This window comes from Trichosurus vulpecula, chromosome 3 (assembly GCF_011100635.1).
Source record: "Trichosurus vulpecula isolate mTriVul1 chromosome 3, mTriVul1.pri, whole genome shotgun sequence".
In the NCBI taxonomy this organism is placed as follows: domain Eukaryota; kingdom Metazoa; phylum Chordata; class Mammalia; order Diprotodontia; family Phalangeridae; genus Trichosurus; species Trichosurus vulpecula.
Window position 1 is genome coordinate 336,512,378 of NC_050575.1, and position 23,567 is coordinate 336,535,944.

Below are 23,567 nucleotides of genomic sequence, written 5' to 3' on the forward strand. Positions count from 1 at the left end.
AAGAACCACCAACCCGGACCTGACGCAAATCTTAAGCAGGCTTTGCACTCCTGCTCTGATCTGCCACTTAATTCCTCCCACCACGTGGGCCTGGGGCTGGAAGTAACTGCAGCTGTAGTTCTGTAGCTGCACCTCCCCTGCTGCCCCTGGGGCAGTGGCCAAACCGCTAACTGTCCCCCACAGCTTTTCCCACTAACCTTCTCTGTCGTCTCTGGTGTTTGTGGGTTAAGAAGTCTGGTAACTGCCACAGCTCACTGATTCAGGGCGCTAGGGCCTGTTCCAACCTACTGCTGGTCTGGTTGGTCCTGCCACCACCCACGCCGAGCTCCACTCCCCTCTGCTCTGTGCGAAACTGACCTCATCCAGCGACCATTCAGGCTGTCCTGTGCTAGATCCCTGCTTCCCTCTGCTATTTTGTGAGTTCTGCAGTTCTAGAACTTTTTCAGAGGCATTTTTTTATAGTTTTGTGGAGGGACGTGGTAGGGAGCTCACACAAGTCCCTGCTTTTCAGCTGCCATCTTGGCTCCACCCCCTCCAATTCTAATTTCTAAGGAATTAGTTTCTTAAGTGAGTTTTGTAACTTTTTTTCCATTTGGCTAATTCTGCTTTTAAAAAAGTTCTTTTTCTTCAGTGAACTTTTGAACCTCTTTTTCCAGTTGGCCTATTCTGCTTTTTAAGGATGTCTTTTCTTCTATGAACTTTTGTGCCCCTTTTACCATTTGGCTAATTTTGTTTTTTAAGGTGTTGTTTTCTTCATTTTTTGTGCCTCTTTTATCAAACTGTAATTTCTCTTTTCATCATTTTCTTACATCACTCATTTCTTTTCCCAATTTTCCCTTTACTCTTATCTGTTTTAACATTTCAGCTTGTGTCCAATTAGTATTTTTCTTTGAGGCTTTGCTTATAGCTGTTCTCACAGTGTTGTGTTCTTCTGAGTTGGTCTTCCTTGCCCTTACAGAAACTTTTTATGGTCGAGTTCTTTTTTTGTTGTTTGCTCATTTTTCCAGACTATTTCTTGACTTTGAACTTTATGTTACAGTTGGGCTCTTCTCCCTGTGGGGTGAAGAGGCACTGTCCCAAGCTTCAGGTTTTTCATGCTGCTGTTTTCAGTGCTAGTTCTGGAGATGTGCAAATTTTCGGTGCTTCCAAGGTGATGTCATCTGAGGAACTGTGGTTACTGCTTTCGAGGTCTATGCTCTGGTCTTTACCCAGAAAGGGCTAATTCTCTCCTGAAGCCACAAGTGCTAGAACTCCTCTTAGCCCTTGAACTGTGACCCGGTCCCCTGCTTTCCTGAAGCTGCAAGGGCTAGTGCTTCTCTCTGCCTAGGAACTATGATAAGGACTCCTGCTCCCTTGTAAACAACCATAAGCACTCCTCTCTAACTTGGAACTGCAACCCAGAACTGCATATGGGCAATAACATTGTCAAACTGCCAGGTCTTGTACCCAGGACCAGTAAAGGGTTCCCTGTAATCTCTTTCGGACCAATTTTCTGATTCCCTTGCTGCCTGTGGGCTGAGAGCTCCTGAAGTTTCTACTGCCACTGCCACCTCCAAGACTCACACCCTGATATTGCTGCCATGTGTGCTCCAGATTAGCCCCCACTGCAGTATCACAGACCTCTCCTAACAACCTTCTAAGGTGTCTTAGGCTAGAAAAATATCTTGCCCTAACCTTCTGTTGGCTCCATTGCTCCAAAATTCAATTTGAGGCGTTATTTTAAAGTTGTTTGGAGGAGAATACTGGGAGAGTTTGGCTGGATTGCTGTCTCTACTCCGCCTTCTTGGCTCTATACTCGTATCTCTCCCCCCCGCCCCATATTTATTTTAAAGTATTCAATACTTATGGACCTATTACTTCATTGATTTGGAAGTAAACACTAATAATGCAGACTCCAGCCCATGCATACTTACTCATTTTGTGCAACTGTTGACCAAGTCTTTCCATAAGATTTCCCTAACTTTAAAATGGGGATAAAAATATACTACCTCCCTCACAGACTTATTGTGAGGAGAGTGACCTATGTGATTATTACTGTATTTCCATTTCACATTAAGTGAAATTTTCAGATAACTGAAGCTTGCCTCTTCAAGACAGAAATCTTTCTAAATTTTTGAAATATAATTTTCTGCCTTAAAAAAACAAACTATAATAAAACATAAATCTGATCTTTTCCTTAATAATTTAGGTTTGTCCTATGAACATCAATTATTATTATCCACTATTAAGCCTAGAGGATAGAGGGTCAGTCTTAGAGTTACTAAGATTTGCACGTAGCTCCTGCCTCTGACACATAATAGCTCTACAATCTCATAAGCAAATCACTTCATCTGTTGGTGCCCCTGACATCTCTGCAAAGTCCAGCAGGGTGAGACTAAGGAGTAAAACTGCATTGGAGGAAGGAGTTTTCATACTAGTAGTCTTTCACATTGAAAACATCAGAGATTTAGACCAAACATCTCTCTCCCTTTCCAACAATACATGGAAATCCTGATGGGCTTTTGAGGCCAGGCAGGCTGCCTGTTGCCCTAACTGGCCATGTGATTCTCTTTCTGTATCTATTTTGGGTTCTATTTCTGCACTGGATGGCAGGTTGTCAGTTATCTGCCATTTCTCATCGCTGTCAGCATGCATACCTCTAGCTGCTCATTTTCTTCTGACTTCCTGCTTCTAAGCTGGTTTAACTCAAAAATCTTAGCAGAAGAAATGTTTTCCAAAACAACACTTCTGCTGTAGTAGACCATCTTATCCCATTAATCAACAATATTTCTATTTATGATGTTACTTCAATCCTAATAAACTGCCCAAGTCTTAAAATATTCACACAAACTGTAGGAAAATAATTTGCCTGTGGTCCCAGATTTGAAGGGGGCATTTCCCCACAAGTATTCTTTTTCCAAGCCAGTAATTAGAGGGCTGAAAGGAGAAGATTTAGGGCAAGAAGAAAAACATCATTTTTGGTAAAGTATTTGTAATGGACACCTATATAGCTGAAATACCAGGAACAAACTCATGAATCCCAAGATGGTCATTAAGGCAAGCTGCATGATGTTGGAATGTTTCTTCAAGGCTGGGAATGGGCACTTCAGGCTGATTCATTATAACACAGGTAACTTTGTAGTTACTCTAGATGAGCTATACTTTAAAGGCCTGTCTTATACACAAGAGAAGTCAAGAATGTAACTGATTTGATTCGTAAGGGAATTTTTAGAAAAGACCATATTAATTTCAGTTTTTTGTGACATTCTTTTAACAGTCTCATGGCAGAGTATAGAACACAAAATTAAGAGCAGATTCCCTAAATTCAACTTTAGTAGGCTTGTGTTATAGAATCTTTAAAAATGAGTAAGATTATGCTATTAAATTTAAAGATTTTTTTTTTAAAAAGCAGTAACTTCAATATGAAGACATAAGTCAATGGTTTACCTTATTTTTAGTAACAGTCACAGAAGATATTGCCCTATCTTAAACAATGGTCAGTAAGAGAAATATTGTGTAAATCCAATCTTTAATACAATGGCCTCACTGTCAATGGGTAGTAAGAATGAAACTTGACATTTTTCACTTGCCTCCTTTGAACTTTCTTTGGATTTTTCCTTTTCTTTTTCTTCTTTTTCTATGGAGTAATGTAAGAATGAATGAAGTAAGTGCAGCAACTTATAATGCAGTTATAAATGACACAAAGTTTTCAATTAACTTAGAAACCCAAAATTTGAAATAAATGGGTTCTTCCAAACTTCCTTGAAGGCCTCCATTAAAATATTTCTGAAAGAAAATTTTAATATAGGACATACATATATGAGTTTCACTTTTATTGGCCAACATACAGTAATTTTAAGTTTACTTCCTTGAAAAATTTTGTATTTTAAAAAATATCGTCACATAAGATATCATCTTTTTTATCTTCAAATGGAAAAATGGTCTCTCTTCACTTATTCAGAGCAAGACTAAAATGATCTTTTGCAATATTCTGGGTTTTTTATTTTTCCCTGAATAAAATATTCACTAGGGAACCTGGCCAAGTTACTTCACAAACTGCCTTCACAATATCTGTACATGCGTGTAACACATGCAAATTTTCAAATATACCTTCCTGAGAAAAACAGGTGAAGGAGGAAAAAAAAATCAGTATTTACCAAAACAAAGAATAAAAAAGGAAAAGATTCTTAGAAATAATTTCTAATAATTTGGAGCTTTACTATTTTTATACTTCAGAGTCTCTGAGACCATCCTAGAAATAATTTCTGCTTGAACATGTACTTTTAAGATAAATTCAAGTCTTACAATTAAATGATCATGCAATAACAAACCTGTTTCAGTTAGTGGGTTCTTTTTCATCTTGTTCCCAAGGAAGTACTCCTGAATATTTATTTTCTATATTTGAAGATAAAAAAAGCAAAATTTTTTTGTAGTTACTTAGCTCAACAAGGCATTGTCCTCTATCCTTGAACCCCTTTTGACTATTCACACCCTGCTCTTCTTCAATCCTGGGTCATCCCAACCATCTGATTTCTCTACTCCTACTCTCTAGTCAATGAATGCTGTCATGCGGAAGAGTTAGTATTTATTTTGTTTGGTTCCAGAAGGAAGAACTGGGAGCAATATATTAAAGTTGCTAAAACACATATTAAGACTTGATGTCAGGAAAACATAACAATTAGGGCTGTGCAAAAGTGGAGTGGGCTACATTAGGAAGCAGTGGGTTTCTCCTCATTGGAGTTCTTTAGGCAAAGGCTAGTGTCATTAGGTATGTCATAATAGGGATTCTTTTTCATGTATGTGCTGGACTAGAAGGTCACAAGTTCCTTCTAATTCTTAATTTTGAGAATCTCTGTTAAAGATAGCTTCTCTACACATACTTTTTATCTCATTTCTTTCTGTCTCTTTTGGGACCAATCAATCTTTCCTTTTCTGACTCATCTTTAATCTCTTGCCATATACTACTGATTTTCCTGATGCCCCACAATATCCTTAAGTCTCTTCTACCCTTAAAAATACTTCCTTTGATCATGTCATCTGCTTGAGCTATTGTCCTATCTTTCTCCTATCCACTGCTCAACTCTTAGATATATAATATCTCCATTTTCTCACTACTCATTTAATCCTCAGCATTTTGCAATCTCAACTTTAATCTGGTAACTCCACTGAAACTTCTCTTTCAAATACCACCAATGAGGTCTTAATTGCTATAACTGATGTCCATTTCTCAGTGAGCATCCTCCTTGACCACTGGGCACTATTTAATATTAGTGACTATTCTCTCCCTTCGTTGTACTCTTTGTTATCAGGGCTTAAGTCCCATTCCTGCCGTCCCACGCCCCGCCACACCCCCACCCATGGCTATTTCTCTTTATGGTGTGCACTTTCTTTCCCTTCCCTCCTTAATCTCTTCTCCAAATCTTAGTCTTATACCCCCAACTACCTGCTGGACACCTTTATGGGATATTCCACTGGCATCTCAAACTCAACATGTTCAAAAGAGAACTCATAAATCTTCCTCAATAGAACTACTGCCCTTCCAGGCTGAGTACCTCAAAACCTTAGAAATCCTTGAGTCCTATTTTTCCTTCACTCCCTTTTCCCCTTCCCACCATCCCGCACAATCTTATGTCTCCCATTTTCTAAATCCTGTTGATTCTATCTCCATAAGTCCCACAGTTACTCCCTTTTCTTCCCTCATACTGTGCCTACCTTAACACAGGCAGCTATCTCTACTTCTATACTCACCAATCTATTTCTTAACCAGGCTGCTTTAATAATATTTCTAATATATACATGTTACACTCTGCTTAAAAACCCTGCATGACTCCATACTGCTCATTCTTTTAGAAAACAGGACAAACTCTTTAGCTTGGCATTTAAACCCCTTTTCAATCTAGTTCCAACATAGCCTTCTAGCCCTATTTCACATTACTTCCCTTCAGGTAATCTGCTTTTGAGCCAATAGTGGACTGTTGTTTAGTTATTCTAATTTACCATGTTATATTTTACTCAATGCCTTTCCTAGGATACTCTGTGCCCTTCTCATTTCTGCCTTTCAGAATCCTTTCTTCTTTAGTTTAAATGCCATCTCCTCCTATCTGAAGACTTTTTCCTCATTTAAAAATTTTTTTGAATGGCAGAAAGAGTACTTCCAGGTACATTGTAGAAATGGAGAACGATGTATATGAAACTGTGAACATTATATAGGACCTGTTTTTCTTTTTAAGTATAAATTCAACATGTAACTTTCAAAGCTGTCCTGTTTATCTGTGTTTCCTTCTGCTCTATTCTTATTTTGAGGGCAGTACAGAGGGAACCTTATCCCAAGTCATCCTCTTCTTCCTGTATCCTTGACACTCAAAATGAAAAAAAAAAGAGAACAAAGGCAGAACAAAACTCTTGTAAAAAATATGAACAGGCAAACAAAACAAATTCCCATACTGGCCATAGCTCGGTATATATGTTTCATTCTGTGTCTTAAGTCCATCATCACCTCTCTGTCAAGTTGGTAGCATGTCTTAAAACTGGTCCTTTGGAATCATGGTTAGTTATTTCTTTGATAAGAGTTTTTAAGTCTTAGAAAGCCTTTCTTGATCTCCTAGCAGAAAACGTATTTTCTCTTTCCTCAAATTTTGTTAAACAATCTTTAAAAAAACCTCTCTTTTGTCCCTATTATCCTTATATTATACTTATATATAAATAAGTTCCTTGAGGGCAGGGACTATTTTTAATCTTTGTATTTCTAATACCTAAAATGGTAGAACTTGGGTAGTTACTTAACAAGTATTTCTTATTTATGGATTGCTGACTTTGTTAACATAATTGCTTTAACAATAAAGTATTTAAAATTCTTACTCTCGTTCAATTTGATTTGACATATATTTACCACTGTACCTACTACAGATTTTTGGCATTAGCTGAGACAAGGTTTAGAGAAAGGGATGGTATTGTTTTTACATTCAAGGTACTCATAGCCTAGAATATGGATATGGCACATACAGAGATTATTATAAGATGATAATTGCTTTTGAGAGGTTCAAAATAATGTTCAAATTTCATTATGAAAATGTGACAAGGTTTGATCACGCTTTAAGAAAAACATACCTGACCAGTTTCTTTTTCTTCATGATATTGCCGAATGTGTTTTCCATGACATACTTCATAGGTCCAGTAAGATTCGATCTAAAAAAAAAAACAAAACAACCTGAAGTATTTTTAAATTTCTGAAAACTGAAATCTTTTGAATTTCAATTTGATATTGAAGAATTTATCAGATGGATAACTGATCAGCTGGCAACAGTTTATTTATTTATGAATAGTATTTTATTTTTTCTTATTACATGTAAAGACAAATTTTAACATTCTTTAAAAGAAGTTTGAGTTCCAAATGTTATTTTCAACATTTTTTCATATGACTGTAGATACTTTTGATTTTTTCATCTGAAAACTACCTGTTCATATTCTTTGACCTTTTATCAGTTGAAAAATAACTTGTATTCTTATAAATTTGACTCAGTTCTCTTTACAGTTTGAGGTATGGAAGTGCTATTCTCCCTTTATCCTTACTTCTTTTCATCATTTCCTTTGATATTCTATATCTTTTGTTTTTCCAAATGATTTTTTTAATTGTTATTGAATCTCTGTGAACTATCCTCTTGGTAATTTGATTGGTATAGCAAAGTGCAAAACAATTTTGGTATATTGGCATGGCCTAGCCATGAGCACTGAATATTCCTCTAGCTATATAGATTGTTCTTTTGTTCTTCAAGGAGTGCTTTGTAATTGAATCTATATAAGTATTTTATGTGCTTTGGGAAGTTGACCCCCAGATAGTTTGTGTATTTTGTGGTTATTTGGAGTGGGATTTCTGTTTCTATTACTGTGTTTTGTTATTATTATATAGAAATGCTGTTGATTTTTGATGATTAATTTTGTAGCTTGTGACTTTGCTTAAGTTATTAATTTTCAAATTAGTATCTTTGCTGATTCCCTGGGGGTTGAAAAATGAGGCTTTTATCAGAGACACTTGCTGTAAAAATTGTTTCCCAGCTTTCTGCTTTCCTTCCAATCTTGGTTGCTTTGGTTTTGTCCGTGCAAAAACTTTTTAATATAATCAAAATTATCCATTTTATATCCTATAATGCTCTCTTATCTCCTTTTTGGTCCTAAATTCTTCTCTTCTCCATAGATCTGACAGGTAAACTATTCCTTGCTCTTATAATTTGCTTATGTTATTACCCTTTATGTCTAAATCATGTACCTATTTTGACCTTATCTTGGTATAAAGTGTTAAAATGTTTGTCTATACTTAGTTTTTGCCATACTGTTTTCTAGTTTTCCCAGCAGTTTTTGTCAAATAGTAAGTTCTTGTTCCAGAAGCTGGGGTCTTTGGGTGTATCAAACACTGGATTACTATAATCATTTACTACTGTGTCTTGTGAACCTAATGCATTCCACTGATCCACCAGTCTTATTTCTTAACCCGTCCCAGATAGTTTTGATGATTACTGCTTTAGAAATACAGTTTGAGATCTGGTACGGCTAGGAGGGCAACAGTTTAAATGAATGTTAAGTGACTGTTTCAAAAAAAAATTTGACAAATCTCTCTTGAATTCCATGTAGAGTTTTCCAGTAAAATTTTCTAAAACCATGAATTAATCATTACTGAAGTTTTGAGAGAAAAGAGATTAGCTAGCAGATAGTTTGATTCTTCTGGGATCTGTTACATAGTCACCTAGTTTAGAAATAATTTCTCAGCAATTAAAAATATATCAAAAAGCACTTCTTAGGGAATACTCTACTTCAAGAAGTGAAACAATACATAAGTGTAAATGCAGTTTGAAGATATATACCATATAAAGAAATAAATCAAAGTTTAACTTTGAAATTTACCTATAAACAATTTATAATTTGTTATAACAGAATACCTGAGTGTAGTAGATAGGAATATTTCTAAACTTCAGGTAAAATACACTTAAGTGTGTTTCTGAAAGTTTCAGAATCCCTGGCTTCCTTGAAGTCTCAACTAAAATCCCACTTTCTACAGGAAGCCTTCTCCAATCCCTCTTGGTTATAGTGGCTTCCCTTTTAAAAATTATCTCCTATTTATCCTGTATGTGGCTTGCTTTCTACATATTTGTTTGCATATTATCTACCCCATTAGACTGTAAGCTCCTTGAGGGTGGTCCTTGAAGACTTTTTGTATTCCCAGAACTTAGTAACTAGTACAAAGTGTCCGATTAATAAATGTTTATTGATTGACTGAACTGACATGAGTTAAGCAATTTATTAAATGTCTGGTTATCTAGAACCATAGCTCACTTTCTAACAATACAGTACAACATATATTAAAGTAGGAATAAACAAAGAATTATTTTTGATAACTGGGTGCTGAGTATTTCTTTTCTAACATTATGTAACAAGGTGAAACAGAGAGTGGGTAAATCATAGTAGCATACTATTATACACTATAATTTGGGCATAAGAAATGATGTAAGGTAGTGGTGTTAAATTTGAATTGAAATAGAGTTGCATATTGACTTAGAAAATTACAAATTAACATTATCTATTCTGTATTAAAAAAATTTTTTTTTAAACATTTCCCAATTACATTTTAATCTAGTTTGGCCTCACTAGGGAGTTTTGCCACACCAAGTTTGACACATCTGGTAATAAGGGATATCATCTAAGAAATGTTTCATTGGAATATGATGTTGGTTATTCATATAATGAGAGCAACGGCCAACAGATGGATGACCTGAATCCTACCCTGGTAACCACCTAATGTTAAGACATCTAAAAGAATGCCTCTAGAACACTGAATAGATTTCCTATGAAGGATTTATGGGAGGACAAGATAAGCATCAAACAGGATGGAAGGTGTGGACAGGTTGCAATTTGTACCACTGGAAGTAAAACCCACACTGATGAGATCATGGATCTACTAAAGTCCCGAAATAAAGGTCAAATGAACAGAAAATACATACCCTGTAAGAGCAACTGCTTTGTTTAAAGAGTGGTTCCAATAATTCACCTGGAGTAGGGCCTTTATAGTCCTTTTCTTCTTCCTGCAAGAAATAAGGTTTTACTAATTATAATTTTCTTTGAATATTTTCTATATTAAAGGATAGAAAGAGAGGCGAGAAAGAACATTCTAGGTGTGTGGAGGTGTGTGGGGGGGTATAACAAGCAAAAGCAAAGAAATGAGAAAAAGTTCTTTGTGAGATTTATTAGTGATCTTTAATACAAAAAAATGAAGAAATATGTATTTAAAATTATATCCTGTTTTGGAAACTGTGTTTCAAGTTTTAGTCCCTCAGTTGCTATTTATAATTGAGCATTAATTCTTCCAAGGAAGAACTTTATTGTATGTGTTGCATTACTTTCGATACATTTATCAGAACTTACCTCATCTCCACTTGCTATAAGGGGGAGTATGCATTTATATTTTTCTTTATCTGCAGTTGTCATAATGACATAATTATCCTCTTTATAGAAAACACCAGAAGTAGGCTAGAAATATACAAACACAAGTATATGTTAGTTTAACTTCTTAAGTGTATGAAACAAAACATAATTACAGTTGTAGTTTATTCAAACTGTTCTACTGTTGCAACTGATGTTTGCATATGTGTGTATCTTCTTTACATATTTGTAAGGGAAGTAGTACCCATTACTGACACAATGAAAGGAGGATAACTAAAATACTGGATGCCAGAATTGGAATTTAAAAAGATCTTTTAGGCTGGAATAATGCACTAAGAAAAGCAGTAGAATGAGTCCTGGATTTGGAGTCAGAGGACCTGGATAAATCTCAGCTTTGTATAACTCTAGTAAACCTAGCTGTGTGACTTTGGAGAAGTCACTTAACTTTTCTAGGACATCTGTGTCAACAGGGAATTCCAATTTCACAAAACTGAAGTGAAAACTTGGTTTGTTACAAGAGAAACGAACACGCACTTGGAACCCAAAAAGTTCACAATCCATAAAGAAGTCTGTGTATTTATAACAGCAGGACAAAGGAAGGACCAGAAATCTCTACTTAAAGGGGTGTAGCATGAGAGGAGTATGGTGTAGTAAAGGTAGGAAAAGGACAGAATCCCTCCCATAAGAGAGAAGCAAGGCAATGGCAAAAGCCACATTCTTTTCCCTTGGGAACTGCTAGTCTAGGAAGATAGTATGGTCTGCTTATCTACAAGGATCCCAGCTGCACGGGCAATTTCTTAGCTTAAGTGCAGATTGACTGGTGCTTGTCTTGACTCCCAAGGACACACAGGGAGTTCAGCTTGGAAAGCAAACAACAAATTATGTCAGCTAGGGTGTAGGGGGACTTCTTGCATACTCTGGGTCCAGTATTTCTGGAAAATATGGCAACTGAAAAAGAAAGGTTCAGGGGGACCCCTTAATATCTGAAATAAAAGGTGAGGGTGGGGTGCAGCCTGGATTATATAACTTCCAAGGCCCCTTTCCAATTCTAAATCTATGATCTCAAAAATGGAATTAAACAGGGATAAATATGAATCTCATATATAGCTTCAAATAACAACTATACAAACACAGAATGGGGGGGGAATTAGTGTGATAATACTTCAAATAAAATAAAAATTTAGGAGCTCTCTTTGCTCACTGAAAATGATTTAACGGTGTTGACAATGTGGCCCTGAAGTCAACTTAACCGGTTTTCTTGGGTTGCCATATTTTCCAGCAATATACAGGAGGTTCAAATGATGACGCCCCCCTGAGCTGACATAATATGCAACAGTCAACCCTAACAGAACTCTCTAGCCAGTCTAGCCCAGATTGATAAACTGTGCAGCTGGAACCCTTTCAGATAAGCAGAATATGCTCATTCCATGGTCTGGCAGTTCCCAAGGAGGGTATGTGTGTGTGTGTGTGTGTGTGTGTGTGTGTGTCTGTGAAGAGGGCTGGTGTCCCTCCTGTGTGTGTGTGTGTGTGTGTGTGTGTGTGTGTGTGTGTGTGTGAAGAGGGCAGGTGCCCCTCCTGGTCCCTCTTGTTCCCCCTCCACTATTGCTCCCTTTCTCCTCCCATGTCAGTCCCATTTGGGAGGGGACTGCCTGTCATTCTTCCCATGAGACCTTCTCTTTTCAATGTAACTATTAAATACCCAAGGCTTTGCCTGCATTGTTGGGCTCCTCTGTACTCTGGCTAAGAGGCTTCAACATGCATGTCTTTTGCTATTTCTTATAATAAAAATAAGTTGCTACTTAAGTCTTTAGGAATTGTGACTATTGGTTGACACTGCCATAAAAGCTAATGCAATCTTAGGTTACATTGATAATAGCTGACATTCACATAGCATGTTACTGACTGCAAAACATAATGGAAATATTTCATTTGAGCTTTACTAGTACCATGTGATATTGGTAGGTATTATTATCTCTATTTTTACAGATGAGAAAACTACAACAAAGACAGGTTAAGCAGTTTGCTCTAGATGGGATTTGAATCTAGGTGTTTGTCTCCAAATCCAGGTCTTTAGCCATTCACAAGACTACAATCCTCATTCCAAGAAAAGTTTAGTGTTCAAATCAGGGTAATGATCCACAAATACTATGTGCACTGGTCAGATACTTGAAGTATTAGATTTAATAGCGCAATGAGTACTAGATCTAGAGTAAGCTGACCTGGGATGAAATCCTACTTTTGACACATTAGCTATGAGAACATTTAATCTCTTTGAACCTAAATTTCTTATTTGTAAAGTGGGGATAATATCTGCCCCCTCTGCCTTACAGGATTGTTGTGAAGAAAGTATTTTTTTTTTTGGGGGGGGGAGAATGGGGAGTGATAGTCTCCCTATTTTTTACCCAGGCTGGAAGTACACCAAACTTGATTCCAGCATTGATTGGCCTGGAAGATTTAACCTGCTCCATTTTTCTTACTATGGCTGGTATTAACTCATTATTTGACTAAACTTTTCAAGTCAGTCTCTTGGATGACTATGGTGTAATCGTTGGGATGCCTTCCTATTAAGTAATGAAAATCAATGGAAAAAATTACAGTTCAATTTACGTAATTTGTTTTATGGCTCTACCTTGTTAGGATGTACTTTGTAAAGTGACAGATGGTTGTGAATTGAACACTTCTGTAACATATCAAAGAAAAGAAATTTCTATTTAAATCTCACAAATTATTTTCTTTTACTATCTAATGAATTTCAAAGAGAAATTTATCTTGGCGGGGATCGGGGGGAGGATTGGCTCTTAATTCTTATAAATCTGAATCAGTTCCCTGTATATCTTAGAAATAAGACTTTAATCTGAAAAACTTGCTACTAAGATTCTGTCCCTACCCCCACCCCCATTTCCTGCTTCTCTTTTTAGTTTAACTGTATTGGTAATAAAAAAATATCTATTTTTACCTCCTGTGAATGTCTCTCTATCTCTCTTCTTTGGTCATGAACTCTTCCCCTACCAATAGATCTGACAGGTAATTTCTTCCATGTTGCTCTAATTTGTTTATGATGTCACCTTTTATGTCTGAATCATCACAGACATAAATCATAAAACATAAATCATCTGTAGTTTGTCTTGGTATATGCACTGTGGTATATACAGTGTTAGTCTCTACCTAGTTCCTACTAAACTGCTTTCCAGTTATCTTAACAGTTTTTGTTGAATAGTGAGTTCTTGCCCCAATAACTGGTATCTTTGGGTTTATCAAACACTAGGCTACTGTGCTCATTTGCTTCTGTATGTTGTGTACCTAATCTATTCTACTAATTGTCCTCTCTATTTCTTATCCACTAATCAAACTATTTTGATGACTACTGCTTCACAGAATAGTACTGTTGGTATGGTGGATAGAGTGCCAGGCTGTTGCAACAATTCGGCTAGTAGCTGCTGTGGGGGTAAAAGACCAACACAAACCCAACCACAAGAATGCTGCCAGCACAGGTTCCTTTGATCTGCTTTACTAAGGAAAGCAACGTCAAGGGGTTAACAATCTTACTTTAATCTAACATATACACATAAACTCACTTAGTTCAGGAGGAAAAGCCAGCAACCTGAACTGCAGAGCAATTACAAACACACACAATATAAACAGACCAGATCACAATTCATAGTTACCGAGAAACCATCAATATCTGGGTTGGCGAGCAGGGGAACTCTTAACAACGGTTGGCCCAGAGTCATAAGCCACTCCTCCTGTGGCTCAGAGCCCCCAAGCAAACAGCTCTGTTCTCTCTTTTTATATAGTCTTTAGCCATCATCAAACATCATCTGAGTGACCAGAACTTAGGTGCCTACTATTGGCTCTGGTCTTAGCATCTCCCCTTAGGGCCCTGGGGGCTTCACGCCCACATTGGCTTAGCGCCTAGTAATTAGGGGTTTGGGCCTGGGGCTTTGCACCTAGTAAGGCTCAATCAAAGACAATTAATTTAGCATTCTAAAACAGTAAAAAAAGTCCCACCTTAATTAATATTACACAGGCCTGGAGTCAGGGCCACCTAAGCTCAAATCTGGCCTCAGACACTTACTAACTGTGTGATCCTGGGCAAGTCACTTAATCCTGCTTGTCTCAGTTTCTTCATCTGTAAAATGAGCTGGAGAAGGAAATGGTGAACCACTCAAATAATTTGCCAAGAAAACCCCAAAAAGGGGCCACAAAAGTTGGACATGACTGAAAACAACTAAACAACAACTGGTACCACTAGGCCCCCTTCTCTGCACCTTTTAAAAAAATTTCCCTTGATATTCTTGACCTTCTGCTCTTCAGATCAATTTTATTATTATGTTATATTGGCTTGGCTTACCTATCAGCAATCAATATTTTTCCAATTATTCAGATCTTTTTTTGAGTGTTAAAGAGTTTTGTAACTGAATTCACATAATTCCAATATCTTGGCAGGTAGACTTACAGCTTTATACTATCTGTAGTTATTTTAAATGCAATTTCTCTATTTATCTTTTCCTGCTGGATTGTTGTTGGTAATATACCAACTAAGATGATTTGTGTGTTTACTTTTATATCCTGAAACTCTGTAGAAGTTGTTAACTGTTTCATTTTTAGTTGACTTTCCAGAGTACTTTTTAAGTAAACCATCTGCAAACGGTGACTGTTTCCTCTTTGCTTGTACTTATTCTTTCAATTTTTTTCCCTTATCATTAATACAGCTAGCATTTCTAGCACTATACTGAAGAGTAATGGTGCTAATGGATATTCTTACTTTATCTCTGATTTAGCTGGAAAAGCCTTGAGCTAATTTTTATTACAGATAATGCTGGCTCTTGCTTTAGACAGATACTACTTAGTGTTTTAAGGAAAGCTCCATTTACTCCTATGGTTTCATTTTTTTTTTTAACAGGAATGGGTGCTGTATCTTGTCAAATGTTTTTTCTGCATCTAGTGACATAATCATATGATTTTGGTTGCTTTGTTATCAATGTGGTCAATTATGTTTCTGGTTTTCCCAATACTGAACCAACCCTGCATTTCTGGTATAAATCTAGCCTGGTCATAATGATGGAGTCCTCTATGAGCTGTCCCCAGCCCCAATATTCTAACTGCATTCCCCACTGTCCTAGCTGCTCCCTCCCCATGTCCTAACATGACTCACTGCTCACTAGAACAACAGGTGTGTCCCTAAACTCTTAGTTCCCACAGCAACAGCAGGTGTGTCCATGTGATAGGAACCCAGTCACTGCCTCTACCTAGCTACTGCCCCCCCCCCATATTTGAACAGGTGTGTTCTTGTACTCAAACTACAATCACATATCCATCTTGACCAGACAGAAGCACAACAGATAGCCAACTGGAGGGCAGCCATGACCAGAATGCTTGACCACCCTATGGGCCCACCCTATGATAGCACCTGCACAGTTCCACTGAAGCTAGGACCCCTCCTCCATTACCTAATCCCTTAACAAACTCCTTCTGCTTTTTAATATTAATCACATTCCTGTACTCTATGTAAATTTCTATTATGTAATTTCATCTTTACCCTATAAAAATCCAACTTGCTTTCTCTGAAACTGCTGGTTCTTCTTGGAACTTAGCCTGCTCCATGAGAGGCATCAATCTCAATAAATGCCTATTCTTGGATTAGAGGTGGTCTGACTCTGACTTCTTTGAGATGGTTCCACCAGAACACATCATGAAACCTCAACAATTTTTGGCCCTGGGTGGGCAGAGACTAAACCTCAATAATAGTGCGTAATCTTTGTGATTATACATATTTCCTATCAGGTACAATGCTTTTGGACTTCTTTGGAGCTTTCTATTATGCCTTCCTTCCCCATAAAGTATCACTGGGAAGTCTCATTAACCTGAAAGACTGAATCTGTCTGGCACTCATATCTTATCAGTACCCTTTGCTCCCTTGATCGGACTCTACGACTGGAGGGCAGGGCCATGGGTAACTTCATCCTTCTCCCCCTTTTTAAGCTTTCTTTTGTGTTGTCGTCTCCTATTAGACTCTAAGCTACTTGGGGACAGGGATTATCTTTGTTTTTATTTGTATTTATAAAATATCCCCAGAACTTAGCACAGTGCCTGGCACATAGTAGTTGCTCAATACACTAGTTTATTAACTGGCTGCTGTAGTCTCCTTGCTAATATTTTATTTAAAATTTTTTGCATTAATATCCATTAGAGATATTAGTCTGTAGTTTTCTTTGTTTTGATTCTCCCTGGTTTAAGTATTAAGACTATAATTGTGTCATATGAGGAATTTGGTACGGCCCCTTCTTACCTTTTTCCAAGAGAAAATTAAAGCCAAAAGTTTGGGGGTTGAGAGATATGGTTTAAAGCACAGAAAAAAGCAAGGGAATATTATTATTATTAGATACTTTACAAATGGAGCAAGGTGACACTCATGAAAAGAAGATGAGATTGACTGGAGAAACTTACTGTAAGCAGTGAAGATAAGATAGTTTATTTTCTTCTTCTTTGGTTACTGACCTCTTTTGATAGAATTTCTTTTTTAATAATAATGCAAACTTTAAAAACTCACAATACGGTGGAGATATTTATTGTAAACAATGATAAAATTGTCAAAGGTATCTAGAATCACTTGGTTGAACTATGAATCAGAGATTATTTTAAAAATCAATTAAATTGCTAAAGAAATGATTAAGAGGAATCAATTAAAGATAGATCCCCTCATTGACTAGTACTAGATCTTTTTTCTATATATCTACTTCTCTCTCCTTCCTTTCCAAGAGGTCCAATGTCAGTTATATCCAGGGAGTAAGAACTATTGGGTGCATTGAAAAATGTATTAATTGTTGAATTTCAGAACAAAGAAAAATAGATTTGGAACTGAAAGGGGCCTAGAGTTATCTGGTCCAACTCTATCATTTTATTGATGAGGAAGACCAATGAGATGAAATAACTTGTCCAAGATTAAACAGGTGGTAAATGACAATTTGTCTACAAATCCAGCCTTCTCTGAAAAACCTGAAGAATAGAGCTGGAACTCTGAAGCAAGAATGTGAGACAGAACATGGAGCCCTAGTCCTAGACTTTGCTTACCACTATGTGACCTTGGGGAAGCCATTTCTTTTCTTGTTGGTCTTATGAAAAATGAGGGGGGTCAGACAAAACAATCTCCAATGTTCCTTCTTACTCCAACATTCTATGTAATGAGGAATATTACTTACACATCAAATATCAAAAAGGTAATACTGAAAATAAAGCAAGTATTGACATAGAAATGAGGCACAAATAGACAAAACATTTCTGAATTTACATTAGATGACAGACACAAGACTGATAACACAACTGAATTTTCTCTTGGCAACAACAATCTCCAAATAATCAAGGCTGCAGGAAACCTGAATGGCAATAGAAATGGCTGCAGCATATTTCCAACAGTGATCTCTGTGTATGAAGGGGGGTAATGGAGAGTGCAACAGCTAATTCAACAAACAACTGTTAAGCCTACTCTATGAAAGGCACTGGAACACAAAGATAACAAGAAAAACTGTCCCTGCTCTCAGGAAATGCACGTTTGAAAAAGGAGATGGGCTGGTTATACAGTAAAGTAACAGATCGACAGGATGGTGCTATAATACAATGAAAGAAATTTCAAAAAGGCCTAGATTAAGGCCTTCAGCACATTGGATAGACCCTGTGTGGGAGATCTGTGGGAGAACAGGAACAAGAACTGCACAGGATGAGAAGGTATGGAGGGTGTGTGGGCAATATATACTGATGTAAGGTATGCCTACACTTATGAAATCATGGATGTATTAAAGCACTGGTTCAATACCAGTATGCCTTTATGTGTCACTAACACTGTAACTGATTTTCAAAGTAGAAAAAATTATTCCTCAGCTAACCAAAGTCTACAATGTGGAATGGACAATAGTATGTAAAATATAGTATGAACCAGGAATATACAGTAAAAGCAGGGCCCACCAAAGGACTACATCTTTCATTCCAGGACCAGCATAGCTAAATTTATAGAGGCTAATCCCAGGTTGATCACAGGGTGATAAATGTTCAACCATACAGTTCAAGACTAATGTAGGCCTAGAGAATTTGCAGCCTACTTTGGCGGAGGGAGTCTGTCACAGATTCTTGGAGCGTTGAAGATTTTACCACTGTAATGACACAATCTCTTGCTTTAGATATCTGTAGTATTTGTGAGTGTTTAGAGTTCTTCAGTTGGTTCAACATTGATAGCTTTTAGTCACTCCCTAGGGCTGTGAATGTGGAGTGTTCACAGGATTACAGACTTAGACCTGGAAGGAACCTTACTTAGCACTTATCTAATTCAATGCCTTCATTTACAGATGAGAAAGCGGTGCCTCTGAGAGTTGAAGTGATGATCCAAATTCACAGTGCCAGTTAGAAAAAATGGGACCAGATCATTGAGTTCCTGACCCCTGGTAGAGGATTAAAAAAAAATTAAACTATGCTGTTTCTATACATATTATTTCTCAGGGGCATTACGACTAGAGAGTGAGGGTGGTAGACACCATCCTTGAATTCTTTAAAACAATCCTGCAAGGAGAGATCTCACTCTAGAATTTATAGTGTTTATTTGTAAGAGACAAAATTTCTCTAACTCTGTTGAGGGCATAAGCACCTTCTAGTCACCCAGTTTTACAACACTAGAGTCAATCTAGATTATTTCTTCTTCACTATTCCATATCCAACTAAGTGGCTAATTTTTTCAAGGATTTCTCTACATCTCTCCAACCTGCCCTTTCCTCTCCACTCACAAGGCCAAGCTGCCTTTTCAGGGCCTAAACACCTCTCACCTGGAGTGAGTCTCCTAATTGGACTTCTGACTTTTCTAAACTGCCAAAATCATCTTAACACTCAAGTCTGATCATGTCACTCCCTTGCTCAAGAAACTTCAGTGGTTCTCTTTCACCTCTAGGAAGAACTTCAAACTCCTCAGATGGCCATTAATGCCCTTCAAAATTTAGCTTCAGTCTACCTTTTAGGGGTTACTGAACATTATTCCTTCACGGATACTCTTCATCTTAGACAAAGTGGTCTATCTGCTGTTCTCTTTAATCCAGGACACCACCTCCCACCTCTTTGCCCTTGCCCAGGCTGCACCCCATGCCAGAATGTACTCCTTCCTCATTTCTATCTTAGAATTCCTAGCTTCCTTCAAAACTCAGTTCACATGTCACCTCCTACTTAATGCTGCCTGTCCTCTGTTGATTATCCGCAATTTATCCTGTAGGTCTCCCCAAGTACAAGGTGAGCTTCTTGAGAACAGGGACCTTTTTTTTTGTGTCCCCAGCACTTAGCATAGTGCCTGGTACATAGAAACTTAATAAAAGCTTATTGACTGATTAGTAGAAGCCTGACCCCTCCCCCAAATTATCCCATCCATATCTACTTATTTACATGCTGTATCCCTCGTTTCTCCCCCTCCCCCCCCCCCCCACGATACCTCCTTGAGGGCAGAGATCGCTTTTTATTTTGTCTTTATCTCCAGCAACTAAGTCAGTGCATGGCACGCAGTAGGAGTTTAAAAGAAGCTTGCTGGATAGAAGTGAAAGGAAAACTGCCTTTGAGGGCCCTCGAGAAGGCCCGGGGGTATGTAAAGATGAAGAGAAGAACGGTGGTTGTTTGGAGGAACAGCTATTGGCTACTGTCCAAGAAGGCAGATACGATACACACAGACTCAGATATATGTGCATATATATGAAACGAATATGTGCGTATATATGTCTCATACCAGTGGGCTTTGGGACTCGGGTTACATTCGTACGAGTGTGTATATACATGTATGTACGTATACACCTTCTTCTGTTCTGTTTTTGAGGGCGCTATCTAGGAGTGCTTCCCGGGAGAAGGTGGGAGGGTCGTGGTTGGGCAGCCAAGCCCTGTGCCTTCGGTGGCGGATGTCTACGCACGCCTGTCAAGAGGCCGGGTTAAAAGGCAAAACACTCGCTAGCTTGGGGGAGCGGGGTAGGGACGCTTGGGGGCCACCGTGGGGGGCCGCCGCGGGCACTGACCAGGGAGAATTCGGTGCCAGGCCAGTTGACTCGGAAGGGGATGTCGTCACTGAGTGGAGGGAGCACTCGACCGCCCCCGGACGCCTCCAGGAGCCCGCAGAGGACCAGCAGAACCGGCGCGCCCGGGACCAGCCTCCGTCCGCCTCCGCCTCCTTCTTCCATCCTCCGCCGCCTCTTTCTCCAGCCTCCGCCGCCGCCGCCGCCGTCGCCGTCGCTGCCTCCTTGGCCCATAGAGAGGAGGCGGAGGCGGCGGGACTAGAGATCGCCCAGCGAACGGGAGCCCCAACCGCCGCCACGTCTCCTTCCGGGGAGCCCCCTCGAAACCGCCTCCACCTCTCTCCCTTTCGTGCGGTCGTTTCCGGGACAAACGGCCTATCAACATCCGGGTCCGCCTACGGAGGCCGAGAGGCTGTAATTCTCTCATCCGCCCCCTCATCCCCTGTGCGACCCGCTGCGCCGGGAGGGTAGCGGCACCGGGCGCTGGAAGCACGCACCGACCCTGCCATCTTACACTCAGCCCGCCTGGCCAGGGGCTTGGGACCCTGAGGGTCCGAGATTCCGGCCTGGGAGCCCTAGACTGCAAGGGAGCGTAGCGGCCGCACGTTCGTATTCGCAGCCGGTGAGTCCCGCGGAGTCCCCGGCCGAGCTGCAGGAGCTCTCCCGCCGTAGACCCCGACTTCGCCGCAGCCCTTTTCTTCCCCGCATCGGCTCCAGCCTCCCTTTGACTCTGTTTTATACTCGGGGGGCGGGGGGAAGGTTCGGGAAATTTAAGGGAAGGAGGTTGACCGTCTCCTCAGGGTTCTCGCCTTGAGGGAAAAAAAATCTCTTCCACCTGCGGAGGCTTAATGACTGGTTGTTATTTTCGTCGGGCTCGTACCTTAGGATCGTTTGCTCCCCCTTACCCCGAAGTGGCTCTTCTAGAGCTTCCCCCTGGCCCCTCCTCCTTCTCCCACCCCTTTCACGCCATGACTCTAAAGGCGTAGGCTTTACATTCCCAGCCGTGGCGAAGCGAGTGTCCCACTGGGGCTCAGAAACCCAAATTGCACAGTTTGGCCTAAATATTGTTAGCTGGTGCACTGGAGAGAGCACTGATAGGAAGACCTAAATTCAAATCCAACCTCAGACACTTAATCGCTGTGTGACTTTGGAAAAGTCCCTTACCTGTTGATTATTTCCAATTTATGCTGTATGTAGTTTTTTTGTACATAGTTGTGTTATTGTCAAACCCGTTAGATCTTGAGCTCCTTGAAGGCAGTGATTGATTTTTCTGCTTTTTTTTTTTTGTATTCCATAGTACTTAACGCACCCCCGACATGATATTGTTGTTCAGTTGAGGTTGACTCTTAATGATCTTTTTTGGGGTTTTCTTGGCAAAGATATTGTAGTGGTTTGCCATTTCCTTCGCCAGCTCAATAAGGAAACTGAGACAAACAGGGTTAACAGACTTGCCGAGAGTCACACAGCTTGTCAGAGTCTGGGGCCAGATTTGAACTCATGTCTTTCTGAGTCCTGGCCCGGTGGTCTATCCACTGTGCCACCTACCTGTCCCGGCATATAGCAATCCTGATTAATAAATATTTCTTCACTCGATTGTCTAAATGTATTTCTTCGCAACTTTCACTCTTTCTTACTACTGGACTTTTCGGGGAGAAGCCACACAAGTGTATATGCTCCATTACAACCCTTGAAATATTGAAGGCCACTGTTTTATGTCACTTCGTCCTGTTCTCTCTACTACCATCTTCTCAGTCAATAAGCATTTATTAAGTGCCTACTGTGTGCCAGGAACTGTGTTAAGTGCTGGGAATACAAAAAGTTACAAAAGATGGTCCTGCCCTCAAGGAGCTCACAATCTTTTAGGGGAGACAACAAGCAAACAAATATGTACAAACTATGTACAGGATAACTAGGAAAAAAAATTAAAAGAGGAAAGGCACCAGAATTAAGAGGGTTTAGGGAAGGCTTCTTGTAGAAATGTTTTTGTTTCGTGTGTGTATATCTTGTCTAGATTGTAACTAGCTGGAGTGTTGACACTATATTGGATTTCTTTGGTGATACTTTCTTGCCCCTCTTCTTACCTTTTTCTTCTTTATTATGTTACCACAGCAGTTATTCCAGAAATGGTGTGGTTAACTTGTTAAAACAAGTTAAGATATTCTCTTGACTAATTGGATTATGGGTTTGGTTATTCAAATCCAGTCAATCAGCAAGCATTTATTGAACACTTGTGCCAAGCATTGTGCTAAGCTCCTTGGATAGAAAGGCGAAAACAGTTCCTGATCTCAAGGAGCTCACATTCTGATGAGGGATAATCCTGTAAATAAATAGGTACATACAAAATATCCTAGATGTCCCAAAAGTCTTAGTGCAGTTTTGAGCTTTAGTAGTTTAAAACTGCACTAAGACCTTTAGGAAGCCCTATATAGAAATAGAATAGGTAGAGGGCAGTCTCAGAGGAGAAGGCCTTCAGTAGAAGCTGGAATTTGAGCTAAATCTTGAAGGAAGCTAAGGGGTGGAAGGAAGGAGGGAGAAAATTCCAGGCAAGCCAGGGCCAAGGCACATAGGAGATGGAGAATTGTGCTTGAGGAACATCAATTAAGCCAATGTAGCCAGATGCTAAAAGCACGTAGAAAAGTAAATAAAAAGACTGCATTTCTGTAAGTATCTTACTTTTGCAGTGGCCTGTGCTCTCTCCTATTTGGATGTATATAACATTAGTTATATTACATTATATATAAACCCTTTTGTATTTTTCATGACTCAGAACTTTACGTTAGTTTCAAAAAAGCATTTATTAAGTTTATTATTAACTACCATGAGTTGTCCCAATATCTGGCAGAAATTGGGTATATATAAATATCCAACACAACATATAGACCTTAGCTTAAAAAGGCCAATGTCTCCCACTGCATCCTGGGCCATCTCCAGGCATCCTGATCTATATCTGGCCACTCCAGATAACTCTGGAGGAGAAAGTGTGGACAGTGACTTTGCACAGCCCTTCCCTACTCAAATCCAATTCAATGCAAGTCACATCATCATCCTCCTGATGTCATGGTCTTCTTCAAGAATGAAAGACAAACCACAACCACACAATACAAAGAAATGCAAAAGACTCATGTGCATTGCAAACAC

At 39.0% G+C, this 23,567-nt stretch overlaps 2 protein-coding genes across 6 annotated transcripts in view; one reads left to right on the forward strand and one right to left on the reverse strand.

Moving 5' to 3' along the window:
• The window catches only part of ERLEC1 (endoplasmic reticulum lectin 1), a 54,091-nt gene extending 33,305 nt beyond the window's left edge, over nt 1–20,786 (reverse strand). The window contains exons 1-6 of the mRNA XM_036750711.1: nt 20,433–20,786; nt 10,390–10,494; nt 9,969–10,049; nt 7,087–7,164; nt 4,311–4,374; nt 3,570–3,616 (exon numbers count right to left, since the gene is read on the reverse strand). Of these exons, the coding sequence (XP_036606606.1) occupies nt 3,570–3,616; nt 4,311–4,374; nt 7,087–7,164; nt 9,969–10,049; nt 10,390–10,494; nt 20,433–20,663 (606 nt within the window). The 5' untranslated portion in view covers nt 20,664–20,786. The remainder of the gene's footprint in view (nt 1–3,569; nt 3,617–4,310; nt 4,375–7,086; nt 7,165–9,968; nt 10,050–10,389; nt 10,495–20,432) is intronic.
• Nucleotides 20,481–23,567, forward strand: part of ASB3 (ankyrin repeat and SOCS box containing 3) — a 138,038-nt gene continuing 134,951 nt past the window's right edge. For 4 of the 5 annotated variants that reach the window (XM_036750705.1, XM_036750709.1, XM_036750707.1 and 1 more), the window contains exon 1: nt 20,853–21,051. The gene's annotated coding sequence lies outside the window, so the exon portion shown is untranslated. Of the gene's footprint in view, nt 21,052–23,567 lie in introns of all 5 variants that reach the window. The other variant, XM_036750708.1, reaches the window with a different exon arrangement.